The 14,305-nt window shown below is 61.5% G+C and overlaps 4 protein-coding genes across 4 annotated transcripts; 1 reads left to right on the top strand and 3 right to left on the bottom strand.

Annotated features, from left to right (window-relative positions):
• Positions 1-858: 858 nt before the first annotated feature.
• On the bottom strand, positions 859-5,055 carry PAN0_002d1336 (RNB-domain-containing protein; the record flags this gene model as incomplete). The annotated part of the gene is made up of 1 exon (XM_014803502.1): positions 859-5,055. The coding sequence occupies one exon, from the start codon at positions 5,053-5,055 to the stop codon at positions 859-861; it is 4,197 nt and encodes a 1,398-aa protein (XP_014658988.1).
• A 1,466-nt stretch (positions 5,056-6,521) lies between these two features.
• PAN0_002c1337 (DEAD-domain-containing protein) lies at positions 6,522-9,986 on the top strand (the record flags this gene model as incomplete). Its single annotated transcript, XM_014803503.1, has 1 exon — positions 6,522-9,986. One exon carries the CDS (start codon positions 6,522-6,524, stop codon positions 9,984-9,986), a length of 3,465 nt encoding a protein of 1,154 aa, XP_014658989.1.
• A 142-nt stretch (positions 9,987-10,128) lies between these two features.
• Positions 10,129-10,680, bottom strand: PAN0_002d1338 (uncharacterized protein; the record flags this gene model as incomplete). The annotated part of the gene is made up of 1 exon (XM_014803504.1): positions 10,129-10,680. One exon carries the CDS (start codon positions 10,678-10,680, stop codon positions 10,129-10,131), a length of 552 nt encoding a protein of 183 aa, XP_014658990.1.
• A 620-nt stretch (positions 10,681-11,300) lies between these two features.
• PAN0_002d1339 (garp complex subunit) lies at positions 11,301-14,210 on the bottom strand (the record flags this gene model as incomplete). Its single annotated transcript, XM_014803505.1, has 1 exon — positions 11,301-14,210. The coding sequence occupies one exon, from the start codon at positions 14,208-14,210 to the stop codon at positions 11,301-11,303; it is 2,910 nt and encodes a 969-aa protein (XP_014658991.1).
• Positions 14,211-14,305: the final 95 nt, after the last annotated feature.

A 14,305-nucleotide genomic window follows, 5' to 3' on the forward strand; every position in this document is an offset into this window, starting at 1 on the left:
GGGGAACGCGTTGGGGGTTGGCTGTGTGAATGTAAGCTTTTGTGTTTTGCGATGGTGGATGGGGGGGTAGGGTGTTGCCAAACGAGCTGGTGATGAGTGATGAAGGTGTAGCATTTGATGTTGCAGCTATCGCTTTGACGCCAGGCTGTGTTGACCACCAAGCTGTGCTGAGTCCATGCAGAGAAGATGGATTCTGCCGTCTTACACACCCGCCATGACAGACCAAGATGCATAGAATCCTTTCAGTGTCAACTCGACAAGCTGCTGCACTTTGTTCAACCAAGACGACAAAACACAGCCCTTTTCTCCTTTTGCGTCGTGTTGTGCAGACTCAAACAACCTCCCAGACCTCCATAGGAGCGTCAGAGGAGGCATGAGGTGGCGTAGGTTGACGTGGCCTCATTGCGCCGGCTCGAGAGCAATCGCAGCTGGCCGACACGTTCGTCCTGGTCAAACTCCCTGCATGCGTAGCGAGAAAGGTGTGTGTATAGCGTGCACCTTGATTGCGACCCCCAGGAAGAACCACAGCAACAACCGCTGCCACGCTGCCGACCTAGCCGCACCGCCAGGTAGACTCCTCCCCTCTCCTCTCCTCTCCTTTCGCAACACCAACACGATCGCTTCAACGCCAAGCCAAGCACGCCACACACGCAAACTTGGACACATGAACATCGACATTTTTTTCAACAAGACTGGCACATGAGAGAGACATGATTTGATATGGCGGCCGGGCTCACCGACCTATGCAAGAAGAACAGAACAAGACCATTTAGTGGGGCAATGGCAAGGGCGATCGCACTTCTGCAAGGCGCAGAGCGGATCCCATCGTTGCCACCCCTCTTGTTGGCGCGAGAATCTTTAGTTGTGCAGCGCATTCGACGCCTGCAAAGTGGCCGCGAACGGGTTCACCGAAAACACCTTGAGGACCGGCGGCGACTTGGACATGTCCGAGGTGACAATGACAGGCACCTGCATGAGTTCCTGGATCGTCTGGATCCTCTGGCCGCCGGGCGTCTCGTGCAGGCCCTCAAACTGGAGCGCCGGCTTGTTGAGGCTCCTAGCACGCTGCTGCGACGTCTTGGCCGCCTCGATGTTGTGCTGACGCACCAAGGCCGCCGTCGAGCTCTCGTTGTTCTCGTCGTCGTCATCATCGGCAAACAGCGCCGCCTCGTCCGTCTGCGACTGCGAGGTCATCTCCATCATCTGGTGCTGCTGCGCCACCTCCTGCAGCTTCTTGACGTGCACGTCGTCCGACGTCTCGGCGAGCCACGCAATCACGTCCACGTTGGGCTTCCAGTGGATCGAAAGCGCATTGGTCTCGCCATCGTGCACGTGCTTCTCGATGGGCATCTGGTCGACGTGCACGCGCTTCTCGATGCCAAACTCGGGCACGATCACGTCAAAGGCGGCGTCGAGCACGCCCATCACCGTCGCCGGTCGCACCACGGGACCATAGCGCATGGTGAGGTCGTGGATCAGCAAGCACAGGAAGAGGTGCGCACTCTGCTCCTGCGCGAGCTTGGCCGCATCCTTCTTGACGTTGCACTGCTGTGCGATCTTGGCCATCGCCTCGCGGTCCACGCTGAATTTGTCCTGCCCCGCCAGCACCGTCTCGAGCTGGCGATGCACCATCAGATCGGCGTATCGGCGGATGGGCGAGGTGAAGTGCGTGTACACAGGCACGTTGAGCGCATAGTGCTGGTACTTGGCAATGTCGACCATGCCCGTGCAGAAGTACTTGGCCTTCATCATGGCGTTGGTCACCAGCGCCTGCAGAGCCTGTCGTGCCGAGTCGTCCTTGATCTCGCGCAGGCTGCGGTGGAGGGCACCGCCGGACGAAATGTCGATCTCGTAGCCCATCGACTTGGCGCGTCGCACGAAGCCTTCGAGGCGTCGGTCGAGCGGCTTCTCGTGTCGGCGTAAGAGCGCCAGATCTGGCAGTCCCGCAGCGATCTGCTGGGCCACAGACAAGTTGGCCAGGAGCATAAACTCCTCGATGAGCCTGTGCGCGTCGTACGAAGAGTAGATGCCTGCATCGGTGGGCAGACCGTCCTCGTCGAGCCTGAAGCTGAGCTTGACGTTGTCGATGCGCAGCGCACCGCCCTCGAAACGGCGAGCGCGCATCTTCTGGGCGAGTTGGTGCAGAACGAGGATGTCGTCGGCGATGTCCTTGGACTTGTGCTCCTTGATCTTGTCCTTGGGCAGCTCGCCGCCCTCGATGACCTTCTGCGCATCGGCGTAGGCGAGCTTGGCGCACGACCTGATGATCGACTTGCCGAACCAGCTGCTGAGCACCTGCGCATCCTTGTTCATCGTGAACACGGCAGAGAAGGTGAGCCTCTCGACGCCCGGCACCAGCGAGCACAGCTCCTCGCTCAGGGTGGGAGGGAGCATAGGGATCGCACGCTGCACCAGGTAGACCGAGGTGCCGCGCTTGCGAGCCTCGCGATCGAGACTCGAGCCGAGCTTGACAAAGTGCGACACATCGGCGATGTGGACGCCGACCTCGAAGTTGCCATTGTCGAGACGCACGACGTGGACGGCATCGTCAAGGTCCTTGGCCGTCTCAGGATCGATGGTGAAAACGCGGTTGGAACGGAAGTCTTTGCGAGTCTCGTACTCCTTCTCGGGGATCTTCCACGGGAGAGGGGGGAGGCACTTGAGCGCGCCTTCGGTGAAAGCCTCGGTGGCGGAGCTGAGCGTGTCCTTGAGCAGCGCCTGCGTCTCAGCCTCGACGTTGCCGATGACGCCAATCTCTTCGACCAGGGCACCGAACGGGTGAAGCGAAGTGATGGGCCATCGCTTGATGCAGGCGACAAAGAGGCGAGAGTTGAAGCTCTCCTGGCCCTCCTCGGCCCAGAAGTCCTCGGGCGCCTGGTCGGCAGGGATGGCGATGAGAGGCACGCGCTTGTCGGTTGGACGGAACCAGATGATCTTGGGGCGCGGCTTGACTTCGGGAGCAAGGGCGCTGACGCCTTCGCGCTGAACCCTCTCGGCCTGCTGCTTCTCCTTTGTGGCAGCCGACGAGGGTCGGAGAAGACCGAGGGTGCCAGAGAAGAGCTGACCGGGCGAGCGTTCGACAATGGCGACGACGTGGCCTGCAAGCGGAGGAGGGCTCTGCTCGTTCTCCTCCTCGTCCTCGATGAGACGAAGCTGCGCACCCTCGACCTCGAGGTCGTCCTTGGCCTTGTCAGGCTTGCGGGAGAACTGGCCGCTCTGCTCCTCCTTGCGCTTCTTCTTGTCCTCCTTCTCGCGCTTGACGGTCCAGACCTCGACGGGGTCGAGCAGCTCGACGGCGACGAGGTCGCCTTCGAGCGCGCGGTTGCGGTCCTTGGAACCGCTGATGAAGATATCGCTGTCGAGCACCTCGGTGGAGACGTAGGCGTCGCTGCGGTTGCGCTTGTTGATGCGCAGGACACCGACGACGATCTTGCCGTGAGCGAGCAGCGTGGGCAGCGTACCCTGCGGCAGATAGTTGCCAAAGAGAGCCTTGCGCTGGACGGCGCCCGGTCCACCGCCAGGTCCGCCCATGCCGCCGCCGAACTGGTTGCCGCCGAAACCGCCGGCCATGGGGTTGAATCCACCACCGAGCGACGGGGCGCGATAGTGGCCAGTGACGGCGGCCGACTCGCGGAACTGGTGGAGCATGGCGAGGTGGGCTTGGGCCTGGGCGAGGTCGACGAGCTGCGGAGCCTGAGCGCCGTTCATGCGCCACTGGGTGCTGTTGGCACGACCGTGACCGCGGGGACCGCCAGCGCCGGCACCTCCAAACCCATCGGCAAGCTCGTTCATGGAGCCGGCCATGCCGAAGGAGTTGAAGCTGACCAACCCGCCTCCGGCCATGAGGTAGTCCTGAGAGAGGTCGGTGAGCTGAGCCGAAGGGCGACTGTAATGACCGACGGTAGGCTGCGAAGGCTGGTAGGCGGGCTGAGCGGCGCGCTGGGCACTGGCAGTGCTCGGGAACGAGAAATCGGGGTTGGCTTGCATGACTGGGCCGGTCGAGTGGGCGGCGTCGGCGTTGGGCGAGTCACGACGTTGCTGGAGCTGCTGTGCGTCTGGCTGTCGATTCTGTTGCTGGTGCTGCTGGTTGGCCTTGTTGACGACATTGACCGAGTGCCTGCGGCCATGACCGCGGGGAAGCATGGGTGGCTGCGAGACGGGCTGGCTGGGCACAAAGTTGGCATTGGCGCCAAGACCGGCGTTGAAAGAGTTGCCGGTGGAGAAGCTGCCCATGGGGCCGGAGCGAGGGGCGTGGCTCTGGATGCGGCGGTGGCCTCCGAAAGCGTGCGGAGCGCCGTTGAGCTGGTTGGCCGAGGCGCCATCACGCGGCAGACCGGCGGACTGCATGAGCTGCTGCTGCTGGAGCTGGAGCATCTCGATCTGCTGCTGGAGCGCGATCTGCTGTTCGGCAAGCATCTGGCTCTGGGCGGAGAGGGAGTTGGCGTTGCCGCCGACGCTGGCGGCAGGATGGTGACCGGAGCGGTTGGAGAGCAAGCCGCTCATGTCGCTACCAGTGCGGCGGTGGGAGGCGGTGCCCGACGAACCGAAGCTGAAGTCGGAGGCGTGGCCGCGCTGACCACGCGTGGGATCGAAGGCAGAGGCACCGTAGCCGACGGAGCTGGCGCCGTCGTCGGTCATATCGTCGGCCTCGCTGGGGGTGGGACCGATGCCGGAGCCGCCGACATTGTAACCGAGGTCGGCGAAACGACTCTGGAGGCTGAGCTGACGCTGGTGCGAGAGATTGGCGCGGAAGTCGGCGGCGGAGGACGAGTTGGAAGCGGCGCCAGACTGGTTGGAGTGGCGAGCGACGGCGCTCTGGAAGGCGGCGTTGCCTGCGAAGCGAGGGGCTTGCTGACGGTTGTAGTTGGAGGGTTGCTGAGGATGAGCGGAGTCGGTGGTGGCTTCAGCATCCTCGCCGAGACTGGCGAGGCCGACGGGACGGGAAGCAAACATGTTGCGTGCCTGGCCGGAAGCGTTGAGGTTGAGCTGTTGCTGCAGATGACCTTGCAGGTTGTTGGCGGCGCCGAGATCGCGCTGGTTGTCGTTGCGATCCATGGCGGACAGGAATTGAACGCAGCTACTTGAGATGTGCAGGTTTGAATGCAGAGACTAGAGGCAGCAAGCGAGAGGGACTGGTGGGTCAGCTTCTTAGTCCTTTGAAAGGAGAACGAGGAGCAGGAGGCCGAAGGGGACTTACCTTTGCGATTGGGCGATGAGACTACGAGAGCAAAGTTGCCGAGGGACGGAAGGTAGGGCGAAGTGGAGAGTGGCTTGGGATGAAGTGTTGGTGAAGGTGGTAAGGAGGCGAGTTGGACAAGGAGAGGATGGTTCGGAAGGTGTGCTGAGGAGAGGTGGTTGTTGGTGGTGGTGGCGAGGCGATAAAGAACTGAGAAATCTATCGAGTATATATAGACGAACGATGCGAGGTTGGAGAGCTATGCTATATGATGCTTCAAGAGCCGGGGCGAGGATGCCGAGGGGGAAGAAGGCGAGAGCTTGTTACGCTGGAAAGACGAGGAGCGAGAGGAGCGAGAGACCGCGAGCGAGGCAAGGCGATGCAAGGCGGACGAGGCGGCGATGATGTGCTAGCGAGCGTTGGTTCCGTTGCGAGGAGGAGGAGGAAGGGTTGGTCGAGCGATGTTGTTGGTGAGGTCGACTGGGATGTGGGCGCCGAAGCAAGACGGAGTATGTGTGAAGCCGACGAGATTTGCTCGAGCCGGGATGCAAAGGAGAAACGAAGGTGGGCCTATACCTCGAACGAGCACCACGCCAAGACGGAGGTGCAAATGTGCGAGGGAAAGGGAGGGGGAGAAAAGATGGAGGTGCGAGAGAGGTGTGCGAGGGTGGCGAAGGATCGGAAGGTGCGATGTGCAAAGGTGGGGGGGAGAGGGATGACGAGGAGCCTGTCAGCAGGAAGCTCTCGCATCAGCTGCTGCTGTGTGTGAGCCGTGCACAGAGGGCACTGCGGTGCAGCAGCGCGTGTATGCGTGGGCAAGAGCGACACGCAGTGTGAGTTCCTTTGGCTTCGGGCTCAGTTCGCCACTCCACGCCCACTTCCACTCCCACTCACTCCCATTCGCTCTTCCTCACCCAACCACGCACGGCTCAGCACTGCAGATGATGTGCGGCCGTACACGTAAGTCACGTCGGGAAAATCGCACAAATCCCTCCATCCGAATCGGCCGGCTAGCTCTTGGTTGGCCGTGCGCTTGGAGTCGACTCCACTCACTCACTTTTTGGCGCTTCTACACGGCTCTCTGAGAGAGTGGAGGTGTGGCGCCAAAAAAGCGTGTTTGCCGCACGTGATGGTGCTCAAGCTACAAGTCTAACAATGATACTAAATTTCCGTCCGCTCCGAGTTCCGACTCGACCGCACTTTTTTTCCACTCTGAGTTGAAACCCTGCAAAATTGTTCTCGCAACTCAGCGTGGCTCTGTGGCACACTTTCTTCGCACCACCCTTTCAGGCTAGCGTCCTTCCACCCACCATCCTGGATACCGTCCGCAGCGAACGCATTCATCATGGCAAAGACGATCGACTTCCTCGCCTCGGACGGCGAAGACGACGTCGCTTTCGCACCCGCGCCGTCCAAGCAGAAGCGCATGCGCGCCACTCCTTCCTCCACCACCGCCAAGCCATCGTCCAAACGCAGCAGAGCCAACAACGACGATAGCGACGACGACGATGGTTTTGATATCACCAACTCGCTCGTATCCAGCACGCTCCCAGCATCTGCAGCCTCGTCCTCATCCCGCCCGGTCAAGGCACGTCCGTCTCGCGCTGTCGACCACACTATGCAGGAAGACGACGACGACCTCGACGAGGCCCAGTTCATCGCCTCGGTCATGCAGCAGGCCAACGTCAAGGCCGGCGTAGAGGTAGCAAAGAAGGCGCTTTCTGGCAAAAACAAGGGGAAGAACAAGCTCGGCTCAGGCGTCGTCACCGGTGGCGGCTCCTTCCAGAGCATGGGCCTCCACCCCTCCCTGCTCCGCTCGCTTCTCATCCGCGGCTTCACCACTCCCACGCCCATTCAACGACAGGCGATCCCGGCCGTAATGGCTCAGCCTCCCAGAGACGTCGTCGGCATGGCGCGCACCGGTTCTGGAAAGACGCTCGCCTACCTCATCCCGCTCATCAACCGCCTCAACGGTCGCCACTCGCGCACCTTCGGCATCAAGAGTCTCATCTTCTGCCCATCCCGCGAGCTCGCCGTGCAGATCCTTCGTGTCGGCAAGGAGATCGCTCGTGGCTGGAAAGCTGATCCGGGCGAGGGCCAGGACAGCCGCGGAGAGGCCATCCGCTGGGCCATGATCGTCGGTGGCGAGTCGCTCGACGAGCAGTTTGCCATCATGTCCAACAACCCAGACGTCGTCATCGCCACGCCCGGTCGAATGCTCCACCTCACCGTAGAGATGAATCTCGACCTCAAGTCGGTCGAGTACGTCGTTTTCGACGAGGCCGATCGTCTCTTCGAAATGGGCTTTGCAGAACAGCTCGAGGAGATGCTCCTCCGCCTGCCGCCCACAAGGCAGACGCTCCTCTTCAGTGCCACGCTGCCCAAGAAGCTCGTCGAGTTTGCAAAGGCCGGCCTTCAGGCCAATCCGAAGCTCGTTCGTCTCGATGCCGACAGCAAGATCAGCGCCGACCTTCGCATGGCCTTCTTCAGCGTAAAGCCCTCCGAGAAGGAGGCGGCGCTGCTCCTGCTCTTGCGCGACGTCATTGGCGTACCCCTCGGCGAGCAGGCGGCTCCTGATCTCGAAGAGGAGGATCAGTTCAACGAGGATAACAGCGACGACGCGGGCGAGCAGCTAAAGCGACAGGCGTGGTCCAATCAGAAGCACCACTTCAAAGGAAAGTCCAAAGGAAAGGGCAAAGACCTCGCTGCCAAGCGCAAGCGCGGTGGCGCGCTCGAACTGCTTCCGCATCAGACCATCATCTTTTGCGCCACAAAGCACCACGTCGAGTACCTCTTGCTGCTGCTCACCACCACCGGCTATGCCTGCTCCCACATCTACTCGTCCCTCGACCAGGCCACGCGAGGCATCCAGATGTCGCGCTTCCGTCGTGGCCAAACAAGTCTGCTCATCGTCACCGACGTGGCAGCGCGAGGTATCGATCTGCCCGTGCTCGAGCACGTCGTCAACTTTGACTTCCCACCGCAGCCGCGTACGTTTGTCCATCGTGTCGGCCGTACTGCGCGTGCCGGTCGCAATGGATGGGCGTGGAGCATGTGCACCAACGCCGAGCTGCCCTACTTGTGCGATCTGCAGCTCTTCCTCGCGCGTCCGCTCGTCTCGTCCCACACTGCCATCGCCGCCCTTGCCGATGGGCAGGAGATTGGCGATGCAGACTCGCTCGGCCTGCACGACAGCCTCGTGCTCGGAACGTTCCCGCGCGAGGCGCTCGACCTCGAGACCGAGTTCATCAGCTCGTCGCTCACCAACACCTCGTCCTCCACCGTGCACGACTTCCCCGCGCTCAAGCAGGTCGCAGAGAGGGCGCAGCAGAAGTACGAAAAGTCCATCACAAAGGCCGCCCAGGAATCGCACCGCCGCGCAAAGGAGATGATCAAGCTCGGCAGCATCGAGCAGATCAACATCCGCACTGCTAACGGCGCCGAGGGCGAGGTGCCCGAGTGGACCCTCGCCGGCTCGCCGCTCGAGGAAACGGCAGTGCACGACGTCATCAAGCGTCCCGGCGTGTACGGGCTCAACGGCGCCAAGATGTCCGAGTCGGCGCGATCCGTGCTCGGTGCAGCTGCGGCTAAGGGCGCTACGGGCAAGGCGGCCGGCAAGGAGGCAGAGGAAGCGGCGGCGCGCGCGGCTCTGCTCGCCAAAGTCAATGCTTTCAGGCCGCAGGAGACCGTGTTTGAGATCGGTATTCGCGGAGACGCAACGCCACTGGGTGCGCTTATGCGCAGCCGCAGACAGACGATGGACGTCAAGACCAAGCGCGCCGAAGCGCTCGAGGCCAGGAAGCGCGCCATGGAGGGTGGCCCTGAGGACGCACAGGACGACGAAGTCAAGGGGGCTGCGAGCAAGAAGTCGAAAAACAAGAAGGCGGCTGCGGATGACGAGGATGGCGCTGGCGATGCGACAGTCGACCTCGAGCAGGCTGACGAGGCCGATATCCTGGCTGCATTCGACACCGGCTCGTCCAGCGTCAACAAGATGTCCGCCAAGATGTCTGCACGCGATGAGTCGGACTCGCAAGCCGAGTCCGACTCGGATGGCGAAGGTCGACCGGCCAAGCGTACGCGCAGTGCAGCTCCTGGAAAGAAGTCTAAGGCCGCTGGATCGTACCGCGACCCGAACTTCTACCTGTCGTATGAGCAGGAGGGTTCGCGTGCCGAGCGCGGCTATTCGCTCGGCAACCCGCGGTCTGGCATCGACTCGTTCGTCCAGCAAGCCTCTGCGGCGTCGTTTGACCTGGCTGGTGACGACGCCACGATGGGTACCCAGTCGCAGCGTCCCAACGTCACGCGATGGGACTCGAAGAAGAAGAAGTTCATCCAGGGCGCCGTGGGCGCCGACAACAAAAAGATGATCCGCACCGAGTCCGGTGTGCGTCTCCCGGCGAGTTTCAGGTCCGGAAGGTTCGAGGACTGGAAGCGCGAGAAGCGCATCGACATGCCCAAGACCGGCGAGCTCGAGTCGAACAGCAACGCAGCCGTGGACTCGGTCATGGGGCTGAAGAAATTCAGGCACAACAAGGTCGTGCCTCCCAAGGCCGAGGTGTATGGCAAAGGCAGACCGGGCCAGGACAAGAGACAGGCGGCTAGGGACGAGGTCAAGAGCGCACGACAGATCCAGAAGGAGCGAGAGATCAAGGACAAGAGGCGAGAAAAGAACGCCAGGCCGTCTAGGAAGGATGCAAAGGGTCGACCTAGGGCCAGTCGCGGCGGCAGGGGAGGCGGACGTGGCGGCAGCAGAGGAGGAGGACGGGGTGGCGGAAGAGGCGGCGGAAGAGGCGGTAGCCGCAGGTAGAACAGTCCCGCGCAAATGCAGTTTGAAATGTCGAACCGACTCGTTCCGGTGTGTGTGTAGCAGCTGATGTGAGGATGTGACCGGATTGGGAGCAGACGAGCAAAGAGGCCGACAATGTGGCTAGGATTGAAGGCGAGAACTGTCAAAGCAAGATGAAAGCTGATGGTGCCCTAGCAAGGGCTGAGCCTACGACGAGGCTGGCTGTAGGCACGTGTTGGACGAGGCGGGCGGCTGGCAAAGGCGTAGCGGCGGGCAAGTTTGCACATGCCCGTACTCCAGCTCGGATGCGCAGCTGGTCCATCATGAAGTGCCGTTCAATGACGAAACTTGCTGTTGAACTGTGGCAGAAAAAGGGAGTCAGTACGGCGACCAAGATTTGCAGACTTGTTCTTGCTTGGATACCCACGTCGCGAATGAATCCAGCGGCCTCGTGGACTTCCTGGATGCAAAGTCCCCAACGGAGCTTCTCGGCACCATCGCTCATGTGGTGTCCTTCGTTGAGCAAGTCATCCTGCAATTGGGCCAAAGCATTGGTCACGCGGGAGTAGAACTCCATGAGCCCCTCTCGAGTGATCTTAATGGCGGGGACGAACATGTATTCATCAATTGCGATCATGTTGAGCCCACGCAGGCTCTTCACCGTCTGGATCGACGGCGTGGGGGTCGTCTGGATCGAACGCACGAGGGTCGACATAGTTGAATCAGGGAGGAATCGCTTGCAGTTGCGCAGAGGAGGGAGGCAGCAGTGTTAAGCTTGCTCGGTTCAATATCGAGCAGCGTGAGGAATGCAGAGAGGTATGGAGCAACGATGAGAGGAGATCTTGAAAGTGCAGGGGATTTATACGCGTTGCTTGAGTATGTACAGGTGCGTAAACAGTGACAGGTGCGGAAGCAGTGACGGGCGCCAAAGAGAAGAGAGAGTGCGGAACTGATGAGGAGATGCGGGCTGGCAACACCTGCGGTGCGGGACGGAGCGAGGTCGGTTGCTCGGTCGGCCTGCAACGCAAGCAGCGCGCCGATTGAGAGCGGAACCACGCAATGATATGCCACCAGTCCAATCCACTCCCACGCACCTCTCCAAGACTCGAGTATCGGAGCTAGTCTAGATCCGAGAATCAACGGAGTGTGTCGACCCTTTGGATGAGCTCAACGACACCAAGCGTCGTCATGTTCACGTCAGGACAAAATGGTTCCGCATGCTGTCGGCGTCACAGCGATGTCGCAGCTTCGCTCGCGTACCAGTCTCAATCGGTGCACGAATCCTCGTCGCCTCTACGCATTGTGTTGTGAATTGCACACTTCGATTGCATGCGGCTACTGCTTGGAGTCCTTGCGGCCCAACGCGCCGAAGAAGTTACCAAACTTGCGGAGGTCCGAGAAGGCTCTGCCCGCGCCACCCGGCTGAGACTGACTCTCAAACGTCGCGGCCGAGCCCACTGTGGGACTGCGCAAGCTATCTGGAGCAAAGAGCGATGTGGATCGCTGTGGATTCTGCTCGGTCCTCGCATTCGTGTCGAGGAACGAGGGTGTAGCCGGCGTAAAAGGCGACGACAGCACGGGCTGAGTGGGCGGATCCATGTCGAGCTGGCTCAAGAAGCTCTGGTCCGCCAACTGCCTCGCGCCCTCTGCCGCCTCGGCCTCGTGTGCCGAGGTGGACGAGAGGAAGCGGTCGATGAGCGCATTCTGGTCGAGCTTGCGCACGCCCTTGAGTTCGAGCACCTTTTGAAAGTTGGCAAACGATCGGTCGGCCACCAGCGCAACGTACGTGTGGATGAGGTCGCGCTGTGAATCGCCCTGATTATCGGAGGGTTCGATGGGCGCAAGGACAACCCGGAGAAGAACGTCGATGCGCTCCGTGAGGCGGTGGACGTAGCGCACGTACGAAGCCGCTTGGCTCGACAACGCCGCCTGCTCGGGCGACAGCTTAGGCGTCCAGTGCGACAGATTCGCCTCGGTCGCTCCGACACTGCCGTCGGTCCCCACACCAAGCTCATCAATCGGGTACCGAGGAAGATCGATGAGACTCTTGCGGAGTGCACTGGCGTCGGCCAGGAGCTGGTCTGCCATCGGTTGCGACAATGGACGCAGCCTCACCAAGGCCTGCAGGAAGCGAGTGGTGACGACGCTGACGACCTTGTCGCACCAGCTGCGCACGTACCGCTTGTTCTCGACATCCTGACGCACCACGACGCCGATCTGCTCGAGCAGGCTCGCCAAGTCGGTCACATACTGCGAATTGGGGGAAGCGGCGCCGGCGTCGTGCGCCCGGTCTGTCCTGGTTTGCAGCTGATTCCACGGCACCGCGGGTCGCAGCATCGAGTTCCAGATGGGCTCGGAACACAGCTCGAGCTCCCTAGCGAGCGTCTGGACCGCATACGCGACAAGCGTGTTGAAGATGCTGCGCTCGTCGTCCAGACTGACGGTATCCTTGAAGTCGGCGTGAATCTTTTCGCGCAGCTTGTCTTCGAGCTGGCCGGCCGTGGTGGCACAGTAATCGGCGGTGTTGAGCACGAGGCACCATTTTTGAATTTCGGCGATGTTGGGCCGCACGTCGATGGAGCGGCGCGCCGGCTCGGGCCGCAGCAGAGCTGAGCGCAGCACGTCTTCGGCGTACACGCGTAGCCACTTGCGGTAGACTTGGTACAAGTCGCGAAGCGGCTCCCGATTCGACAGCCTAGCACACTGTTCGAGCGTCTGGCGGTAAAAGTAGAAGAGCTCGGTGGACGAGGGCAGCACGGTGGTGCTAGCGCTGGAGCTGGCAGCGGTAGGGTCGGAAGATCTGGAAGGGTCAAAGACGCCATCTGTGCCAAAGCCCCCAGCGGCTTGGTTGGCATCGGGTCCGAAGCCATCGTGGGAGATGCGAGCGCCCTGGCGTCGGTACTGGACAAACATTTCGGAGAGGGCGCGGTCTTGGGCGTCGACAAAGACGCCGAGGTAGGGGTCAAAGATGGCGGACAACGTCTGCACCTGCGGCTGCGGCTGGGACTGCGGCTGCGAGCCGGCACCGGTCGAGGCAGGAGGGGGCGCGATGAGCTCTTCGAAGGGCATGTTGTACTTGCGCGCCATGGCGGCCTCGAATTCGAGCGTCGAGTTGAGCGCCTCCATGAGGGTTGCGACGTTGAGGCGGGACTGTTCGCGGATGAGAACGCTGCGGAGGTCCTCCTTTGTGACGTCTGCAAACTTGCGGATGAGCCACCTCTCTGCATGCCAGTGGTCGAGGAAGGCGGGTGCGTGCTCGTCTTCGTGGATCTTGAGGATGCGGCGGAACCAGGCGAAGCGTCGCGAGACGTTGTCGAGCTGACCGGCCTCGTCGGTGGCGCGAAAGATGCGACGATACTCGCGGAGCTGAAGCGAGCAGTACCAGTCGATGAGCGAAGCCTTGGCGTCCGGGCCGATGGCATCGATGACGAGCGCCGATTCGGGCAGGCTGGTGGAGCGGACGGGGCGGTTGGGATCGTGGAGGAAGAAGGTTTCGTAGTCCTTTGTGATGTTTGTGCGGAGGGTGGACTGGAGCTCGTTGACCTGTTTGTAGGCGGCAGCGATGCGTTCCACGCCGCGGTATGCCTGGAAGAAGTCGAGGAGGGAGCGGACGGCCTGGAGGGAGGATGCGGCCTCGCGGTAGCGTTTGGACTCGGCGAGACGCTGGAGCTGGTCGACGCCGTTGACGAGCATCTGGAGGCGCTTGAGTGCGGTCATGCTGGAGACGACGTTGCGCTTTGCAATGTCGAGGTTGCGAATGTCGCGAGTGATCTCCTTGACGACGTTTTCGGACTCGCGCGCCTTTTCGCGGATGAGGAGGAGCTGCTCGAGGAGGGCGGCGATGGCGTCTTGAACGTGAGACATGCGGTCTTGGTCGATTTCGGACTCGAGCTCGGCGGTGAGCTGAGCGATGCGGTCTCGACATGCCTGGATCTGCAGTCGAAGCACGGCCTGTACACGGTCGATGGCAGCCAGACTGATGGGTTCATCCTTGGGGAGCGACTGGGCAAGCAGCGAGTCGAGCTGGGCTGCGAGTGAAGAACGGTCCGACAAGCTGAAAGAGGAGGACAGCGAGTGTGTTGATGACGATGTCTGCTGCGCCGAGGGCTTGGACAGGATTTGGTCGATCTGGAGAGCAAGGTCGTGCGGCAGCTGTGGTGTAGGCTGTTTCGACGGGGGCCGCGGCGGTTGCAGCTGAGTGACGGCCGCATCTTTTGGCGCCGGAGCGGACGAGAGGGTCGCCATGACTCCAAGTCCAGTCCAGTGCAAGCAAGCTGTGGTGTTGAGAAGACGATGGTGGTCGAAGACTTGCTGGTTTGGTGAGCGGCTCGTGCGGTGGA

The sequence above is a fragment of the Moesziomyces antarcticus genome, assembly GCF_000747765.1.
Source record: "Moesziomyces antarcticus DNA, scaffold: scaffold_v10002, strain JCM 10317, whole genome shotgun sequence".
In the NCBI taxonomy this organism is placed as follows: Eukaryota; Fungi; Basidiomycota; class Ustilaginomycetes; order Ustilaginales; family Ustilaginaceae; genus Moesziomyces; species Moesziomyces antarcticus.